Source organism: Epinephelus fuscoguttatus, linkage group LG8, assembly GCF_011397635.1.
Source record: "Epinephelus fuscoguttatus linkage group LG8, E.fuscoguttatus.final_Chr_v1".
Taxonomy (NCBI): Eukaryota; Metazoa; Chordata; class Actinopteri; order Perciformes; family Serranidae; genus Epinephelus; species Epinephelus fuscoguttatus.
Window position 1 is genome coordinate 15,416,557 of NC_064759.1, and position 9,474 is coordinate 15,426,030.

At 39.2% G+C, this 9,474-nt stretch overlaps 1 protein-coding gene across 1 annotated transcript; it reads left to right on the plus strand.

Moving 5' to 3' along the window:
- The first annotated feature begins 471 nt into the window (after positions 1–471).
- On the plus strand, positions 472–8,959 carry m6pr (mannose-6-phosphate receptor (cation dependent)). The gene is made up of 7 exons (XM_049583705.1): positions 472–803; positions 3,494–3,660; positions 3,890–4,059; positions 4,228–4,337; positions 5,154–5,284; positions 7,069–7,195; positions 7,296–8,959. The coding sequence occupies exons 1-7, from the start codon at positions 798–800 to the stop codon at positions 7,416–7,418; spliced, it is 834 nt and encodes a 277-aa protein (XP_049439662.1). The 5' UTR covers positions 472–797; the 3' UTR covers positions 7,419–8,959.
- Positions 8,960–9,474: the final 515 nt, after the last annotated feature.

Sequence of the window (9,474 nt, forward strand, 5' to 3'; positions counted from 1 at the left end):
CTAACATTTTTAACTGGTTCTAAAAAGTCATGTTTCATGTTAGAATAAACAACTGGGCAATACTGTCCCTAACCCAGAGTATATTGGTTTCGTGTTTGTTTGTTTGTTTGTTTTAATTTTAGTTATTGTAAAATTTTATTTCAAGTAAAAATTCTAGAATCTAACTTGCCTTAGGAGGCCTGATTTGGTGAAAGGTAAAATAATGTGCCAAAGAAGTGGAGATGTGTTGGTCTGTATCCTGTGAATATAATGTGAATTTAGTAAAGCACATTTTAGTAGAACTTTACTTAATTTAAATACTGCACTTACTTGAATCTGTCTGGATCCAAATGCATCTCATTAAATGATAATTAAACTGTACAGCTCCTCCTCACCTCCTCTGTAAGTGTGTGTCAGGTCAGCTGATGCGGGTATGAGGAAGCCTCAGCTGCAGCTCATTGGTCCCGCTTCATCTGGACGGTCACATGCGCGCGTGTGTTTAGTTTCACTTCCGCACTCCGCTGCTGCCTGTAGCCCGTTAGCCTCCCGGATGCCACTTCACACGTTTTTAAGAATAAGCGCGTTTTTACACCAGGACAGGAACCAGCGTGCGGCTGACTGCGTTCAGTTGAACCTCCTGAGCGCATGAAGGTTCACTTTACCTCACCTGTATGACGACATAGCGGCTGTACAGCTCCATTAGGTCAACCAGGAAGCGACGTTAGCACGAGGAAGCATCAGCGAGCTACATGTTTAAACTACTGTTAAACTGTAACTAACAAAGACGCTTCTCACACTCAGTCACGCCAGAGGAAGTCATGAAGGTAGGTGCACCATGCAGCACAAAGTTTAACTCTGTGAAGCTTTTCAGAGGGGTGTTTTTAAACCGACTGTTTCCTTAAAAAAGTTCCTGCCTCATGCGACATTTTGCATGAACATGCTTCAAAATATGTGGTTTCACAACTTCATTTCCTTTTCATGGGATTAGTTTGGCCACGTTGTGTTCTGGTTTTATGTCCTAAAATATTAAAGCCTGCATTTGAAATATGTTTCCCCCCAAAAAATGGACAGGTAGTTTCCTCTTTTGTTTGTTGAGGAAGCAAATAAATGAGCAGTTCATATTGGGAACAGCAGATATGCAATTCCAAATCCCACCACTTCATTTTGAATTATGTCAAACAGGAGTGAACTAGGACTGCAACGATTTGAGATTTTTACAGTACGATAACTGTCTCAGAAAATATCACAGTATCACAATATTACAGATTTATTTATTTATTTATTTATTTTTTTTTAGAATAAAGCGTTAATTGCAAGCAGACAACCAGTTACCAAAAATACATTATATGCTTGCAGGTACAAAGAGTGTTGTGGGTTTACAGCAGTTTAACACTATGACTTAAGACCGTCTTTCCTCATTAATCATTTTTTAAACAATGTATACTCTATAAAGTTTTCTTAACCTATTTTACATTGCAAAAAATTGTAACAATTATCAAATTGTGAGACATTTCAGTACATTCGTAGGTTAGGAGACCAGGCATTCTTCAAGGGACCTATTGATTTGTCAATACCAAAAAATAGATAAAAAAAAATAGATAGATAGATAGATAGATCCTTTATTGCAGCATATGAATATTACACATGCACTAACACACACTTGCTCATCGCATCATTCTTACGGTCACGCGCACACACACACACACACACACACACACACACACATTCATATCTATATTTTTAAGTTGTTTTAAAATGTAAATGTGTAAAAAGTCTCCATTTTGTAAATAACTGAAATATAGTTGAGAATTTCCTTCTCGGGGCATTGCTATCATAGATTAGCAAATGGACAGGGTATGATAACTGTCAACTGTTACGTCGTGGTATATCTTAAAACCAGTCAGCTGAGTCAGTCAGTGATAAATAGGACCTTGTGTGATAAATCAGTTCTTGTCATTGATTTCCAAACCTGCACATGATGTGGTTGGATACAACAAGATACAATGGGATACCAAATCTCTTAAAGTTGACAGATGTATGTGGTCACACCATCCCCACAAAACACTTGATTAAAAGAGGCCTACAACTCATCTTGCAGTAAACAATGACGAGCTCTTGAGGCGGTCAGAATGGACACGGTATGATAATCGTCTTTTTTCACATCATGGCGTATCGCTGCAACCCTAGAGTGGACCATATGGATACAATCCTCTCTCTTGGTATGTGTAAAATACTGGATTTGTGCGTTTTCTTGGAAGCCAATTTGGAAACAGTTTAGTAATAAAATAATCGGGGTCATCTGTTTTTGGTTGTTTAGAGAACTAAACCAGTGGTTCCCAACTGATCCATCCATGGGGTCCAGATTTCTCCTTAGTCATTATTTCGAGGTCCACACAGTTTGGCTGGAAATTTACTGAACTTCAAAATAAAGTGTACTTTTTAGAGACTTGACACACTCGCAAATCACTTGTGGTCCATTCAGAATGGGCCAGTGATCTGCTTTTGGACCGTAACCCACCGAGTGAACCACTGAACTAAATTATGCCTAACAAATCAATTAACCTTAACACACTGGTGCAGAAATCATATTAAAATCAGGGCTACACAATTTAAAAAAAGAATACAGAAAATCATAATGCAATTATTTTGACAGATATTTCAATGTGAGTCAGGATTTTAGTGGGAATGGTAATGTTTGCATTTCATTTTAAGTGGAAAAATATATATAAAAATGATGATGGTGTAATTTTTGCTGAGCTCTGTGCCAAACAATCACATTCCCTTACGTCTGGAATATGATTTATAGGTTGGGGCATCTCTGTAGCATCACGATGCTTAATTTATAATGGTATGTTATGACACATTTTACCCTGCGATTAGATATTTTGCCTGGCCATATTGCAATTTTGAAAATACTTCGTCATCGTGCTGCCCCAGTAAAAATCCACTAGTAACATAAAGCCTTTCTGTTCTTTGATTTGCAGCTTTGCCCACAGTAGAGATGTTGAAAGGATTAGAGCTGCAACTTATTAATAATTTTATATAGATTTATTTGCCAGTTATTTTCTCAATTGATTGATTAATCTGTTTCTTTGTAAAATATCAGAAGTTAGCGAAAAAATGTCAATTATAATTTCCCAGAGCCTGACGTGATGTATTTAAACAGCTTGTTTTGTTTGACCAACAGTCTAAAACCCCAGATTATTCAGTTTATTATCATATATGACAAAAATGAAGCATTTTAATAGAAAAATCATGTAAATTATTTATGTGTTATCAAAATAGTTGCCTATCAATCTGTCAATTATACTTCTTTCAGCTCTAACAAGGATAGCTACCATAGAACCACCACATTTATTCTTCCACAGTATAAATTGTGCGGAAATATCTCTGATGCAAACAGTTTATATCGTCTCACATTATATATTTTCATATAGTTCAAGCCTAATTTCAAATGAATAATAAGTGTTAGGTTTCAAATTGTTCTTTTTTTTTTTTTTAACGTGTGTTCCAGGTGGTCAACAGTCAGGGTGGAGGGCCCTTCCTGGTGTGGACCCTGGTTGTTCAGCTGATCCTGTGTGGTAGTGGGGTGTACACCTCTGATGGTACCAAGAACTGTAAACTGTTATCCGAGGCAGAACGGAATGTCCTTAATCGACTAGAGCCACTCGCCCATAGGAAGTAAGAAGCCCCTCGATTGTGTGGCTGCATATTTAGAGCAATTGATGCGACATTAGATTGTTTTTGGATCGCCTGTTACCAATGAAAGAATCAGCACTAAGTGAACATGCAAACTGACCATGACAGAAGCATTTTGCCTGCTTGTCTTTTGCCATTCTGTGTTGTGCTTGTTTCACCACTGTGTTGCATGTTATTAATTGTTTGCTGGGATTTGTTCTCATCTTGACAGCTTTACAGCGGAGATCAAGAACGGAAGTGAGAGTTACACCTATGTGTTCCAGCTGTGTGGGGACGCAGCGGGTGTTCCAAAGGCTGGGGTTGTTCAGTTTGAGAACCAGAAAACAGAAAGCAAACCAACGGTGATTGGCTTGTATGGAGCAACAGAGGCCATTGGAGGAAGTAAGTCTCTAATTTACCCTGACTTTGTGTGTGTTTTGAGACAAGCTATGAGCATAATAAGCCCAAACACGCATTAGAATTGTTTGCTGCACATTCTTCATCAACAGTTTCTTGATTAGATCAGTATCGTGTCTGCATTGTCTGTTTGACACTTTCCTGTCCTTGCAGGCGACTGGGTGATGCTGATCTACAGAGACGGTGACAATTATGATCAACACTGCTCCAAGGAAAAGAGGAAAGCCATGGTCATGATCTCTTGCGACAGGAAAACTGACGCGGTAAAAAAAAGACAGATGATTTGTGAAAAGAAATGCTAACTTACAAGGTGTTCAGACCAGAAATGGCGCTGTGTTTTAAACAAAAATGCAACGGGCTGCGTTGCTGGGGGCATGTTGCTTCATGTATGAAGATGATCTAGAAAGGCATCTTTGAGTAACATGACACAGGGTTTTATCACAGTCATTTTATTCTTCATCTTGATAACAGAACTGTAGAAACATAGAAGTAATCTACTAGGATTGTGCATGATTGCCTGAGCCCTCCGCATGAGCAGAAGTCTCACTGAAGTAAATGAAGTGGTTCAGTTTACCCCACACAGCTCTAATGTAGGTCAGAACACGGCTTAATGTTTCTCCTGACATGTCGTCTCAAGCCTTGTCTTTTTTTGCGACAGCCTGACTGGAGGCATTATGTTTCTTCCATCCATCCCATTGTCATGAACGTAATACCTACTGCTTTACTATTTTCAATACTGCTAACCCTAATGGGCTTTTTGCACAGCAGACATTCTGACTTGTCATAGTAGGAAAAGCACAGGTGAAGCTGGTAACATTAAGTGTCCTGTAAGCCGTTCCAGTGAACCTGCATGTACAACACCAGGGCCTTCGCTAAATGGATTGCCGCCACCATTATTGAATACACCTGTGCTATTTCCTGCTATGACATGTCAAAATGTCTGGACGGACATGGATATAAACTTGACTGGTCGGCGGAGGCAAAGAACTGCTAACCGAGGCAATTATTCTAGGTTTACTTATGTGTGTGTTTTGCTTTGTTGCCTTTTTTAACTTTGTCTCTCTCCATCTCACTCGCAGGGCCAAATGAAGGTGGTGCGGGAGGACCGGGACCGGCTGCAGGATTGTTTCTACCTGTTTGAGCTGGACTCAAGTGCAGTGTGCCCAGCTCTCGAGTCCCACATCAGCACTGGCTCCATAATACTCATCATGTGCGTAAAGACAGCGTGTAGTGTAATGTAGGGATGCACCGAATATTCGGTAACCGAATATATTCGGCTATTGCTAAAAAAACCACACATTCGGTATTCAGTGGAATAAGTTAAAAGCAAGGCCAAATAATAGCGGCGTGTTTTGATAACGTAATCAAACAGCGTGTCGTGACGGGCGGAGTAAAATGTCGGCAGTGTGGCGATCCATCCGTGACCGCACTCGCATTTGCGACTAAAAATAGTTTTGAGCGAGCAAAATAGGCTTAAATCATTCAGCACGCTGTGCAAGCAGCCTACCGATTTCAACCAGCAGCAGAAACGAAAGGCGAATCCCACCGATTGTGGGTTGAACGGGGGTCACAGACACAGACAGTGATGTATTCCTGTCAAATACGGTGGCCATCGGCTTACCGGCAACGGAGAAGTTGGCTCCCATAATATCCTCTTCTTGGCGTGTGGACTGCCCAGAAGTACCTGAACAACCGAGCCAGCCGAACACAGGTATGTGACGTGTCAGAGGAGAAACGACCCGTTCACGGCCCACAAACCTCACTGCACTTTAGGAACTGTTCTTTACTTATGAAGGGACTTGTCAGGGGAGGAGGGTGGCTGGTTGATTCTTATTTTATTTATTTATTTTATTTTGATCCCCCCAATGTTAATCACTGATTGATGCTGTTTTTGAAGTATGAATAAGTCAATAAGTAATTTATTCCATTGAAATATCATTGATGTATTATAGAAAAGTGATTTATCTTTTTATAAATGACAAAAGGCACATCTGCCTCATTTTCGCTGTGGTATCGTGATACTACTCAGAACCATGATATTTTCATTGGTATCGTACAGTGGGATCCAATTTTGGTACCGTGACAACACTAATCTGGAGGGGGTTCATCTGCAAAAACTAATGACAAACTAAACAACGATATTCGGCATTCGGTACTCAGTATTCGGCCAAGCGTTTAATATTATTCGGCTTCGGCCACAAATTTTCATTTCAGTGCATCCCTAGTGCGATGACACTAAAATCATGAAAGCTTCAGTTTTTAAGTTTCATAAAAATAGCTTTTTGTCATATTTGCTGAAACTGTCACTACGTCCACACAGGAGCACACGAGACAGACAGTCTGTGAACAAAGTCATGTTCGTCCTCCTCTTAATCATTCTAATGCCATTTGCTAGAATCCCCTGCAACCAATCAGTGCCGGGGAGTCTTTCATGCAGCTGTCAATCATGTCACTAGTTTCAAACTGTCAAATTAGACAGCGCTGATCAAATGTGAATCAAGATTCTGTTACTGCACTGCCTATTTCTCACCTTAAGTGTTTTCAGAAACATATTTTAGTGACTGTTAAGCTGTAAAATGAGAACATTTTCTGCTGGCGGTGCTTCTTATGGTTCAGCTGCTCAACATAGCCAGTCAAAAACTTTATTATTTTACAAAACAGTTCGCTAAAATATGTTTCTGGCAGCATTCAAGGTGAGAAATAATCAATGCAGTAACAGAATCTTGTTTCATATTTGATCAGCGCTGCATATTTTAACAGTTTGACTGCTGTTCACAAACAGTAATTGACATGACTGACAGCTGTGTTCGAGAGTCCTCAGCTCTGATTGGCTGCTGTTGTTCATTTACGGTAAATTGTAATGCCATCATAGGTTCTACCAGAAGGCAGAGGAACATGATTTTTGTCACAGATTATCTCTTCTTCTGTCAGGATGTAGTGATGTAGGGCATACTATTATAATTGTTAAGTGATCATGGCCCTCTCTTCTTCCAGTGGTTTCTGTCTTCTAGCTGTTTATCTCATCGGAGGTTTCCTCTACCAGCGATTAATTGTCGGAGCCAAAGGGATGGAGCAATTCCCAAATTATGCTTTTTGGGTGGAGTTTGGCAATCTGACAGCGGTAAGCCAAATGCAGCTGATAAGTAACGTCATTAAAAGATCAGGCGTATGTGACCTATTTGGAAATTCATAACAAACTTTGCCTTTCACACACTTTACAGGACGGGTGCGACTTTGTGTGTCGGTCACGTAATCGGGAGGAAGCCCCAGCTTACAGGGGAGTGGCCTCAGAACCTTTAGAAGAGGAGCCAGAGGAGAGAGATGACCACTTACTGCCTATGTGACCTCAACGTGTCAGAAATGGGACAGAAATTTTCACTGTGTGACACAGTTTACTCTCTCACAGGTTACATGAAGTTGCTGTTAGACACAAGTCTTGTTTTCTTTTTTCTTTTTGAGCTGGTTTAGGTTAGGACTTGTCGACACTGTCTTGTATTCCAGACTTATGCCTAGGGCAACTACTGTGTGATCTGCTTGGCACTTGAGAGGGCATGTTACTCATAGGGTTGACAGACCTGTCTCCTCTTCCAACCCCCAAACATTCATTCAGCTGTTTTATTTCAAACATCTGAGTGATTCATCTGTGATGACAGAGTGATAACAGAAAATGACTCTTCTTCCATGGAAATCTGACACAGGATTCCTACTTAATTCAGATTTTATGACATGTTAATGATGTTTTTCTGCTTAAGCTAATTATTGTCGGTGCAGGTTGCAGCAAGTTGCTTTTCCCAGGTTCTGATCGTGCACTGACAGTTGCAGGCTACAAAACACACAAGTGCTTTTGCTTGTGTAAATTTGGCTTTCATCAGTTTGTTTTTGTGTTTCGAAAATGCTATGAGAGAGATGTTTAATTTTTAAGTACTGTGACTGTGCTTACACTTTGCCTTGCAGGTTGGAATCATTGCAGAAACCATAGCTCAACTGATAGTTTCCTTTTTCCCACGTTATAGGGGAAAGCTTTTACATCAGTGCTAATATCTCCCTAAAATGTTGAGTATCGCCGGGTCCTGTCTGAAAAGTTTGGCAGTTGTAACTAAACTCTTACATTTTTATCAGAAAGGTCAACAGTGCTGTTAAATTGATGCACTAAACGTAGAAAATTAGAAGCAAGACATCGTGCTAAATTAAGAATTCAACTTAATGTGACAACCGTAATGGGCTGTGAGAAATATATGAATTCTACTATTCATTATTTATGATTTGAAAAAGTATGGTATATATGTAGTATATATGTACTTGTTTTTCCTTAAACATTCACGGCAGAAGAACAGTATTTGTATGAGCAAAACTGTTAAATAATTAATATTACAGAGGGTAAACTGATCTGGGAACCTACGTAACAAAACACACCAACATTATTAAGGAGACTGTACTTCTCTTTGACCAAATATTAAGGCTGCTTCCTGTCTGATGCTTTGCTTCTTTTGGAGGATAGCGAGGCAATAAAAGCACTTAATTTACTGCAATATTGTTATAGATTTCAAACAATTAATGCTAAAGATGAAAGCAGGATTTTCTGCCTTGATGGCAAGACGGCGTCAGGAAGTTTCAGTTGTGAATCACATTACTATATTATTATTATTATTATTATTATCAGTGTGAGTACTTCTGTTTGTTTTGTTTCTATAACTTGCTTTTTGTGTTCATTAGTTTGACGTTTCTTTGCTTAGTTCAGGGAATCGACTCCTGGATCGCTATCTGGTGGAAATGGTTACTGTACACCTGCAGTTGTAGTGAACCACTAGAGTGATTTAATAGCCACCAACTGTTTGTTTGTTTTCTGATTCCATCAAAAATAAAATACAGAAGTAGTTTGTGTATATGCCCATTGTGGTGGTGAAATCAGTATACACCCAAGTGCACTCACCTTTGGAGATTTAATGAATGTAAAATGTTTTAATAAAAACATTTCATGCACAAAACATCTTTATTAATAAGTTATATTTAAGTGAACTTTATAGGTAAGATCTTCTTTGCTAATGTTTAGTAGTGTTTTGACCATACACTCCATTTGGCAGATGTTTCAGGGGAAATAATCTTTACTGAGTTTTGTTTTTGAATAAGTGGCTCTTAAATGAAGCCTGAAGGCTAAAAACCTGATTCTGCTAAGAGACCTTATTCAAAGAAGGACTTGGCTGGAAACAGAAACGAAACATGGCTAGTTGATGACGAAAGTCATAAATTACACTCCACCTCTACAATATGAAACTCCACTAAACTATATCCAAATGTAAGACTGGTTTAGTGCACTCAGTCATAAGTCTTCATTCTGAAACCGAAACATCTTCCATGATAGTTAGGTAATAAAAGAAAATTATAATGACGTTAAAAAGCAAA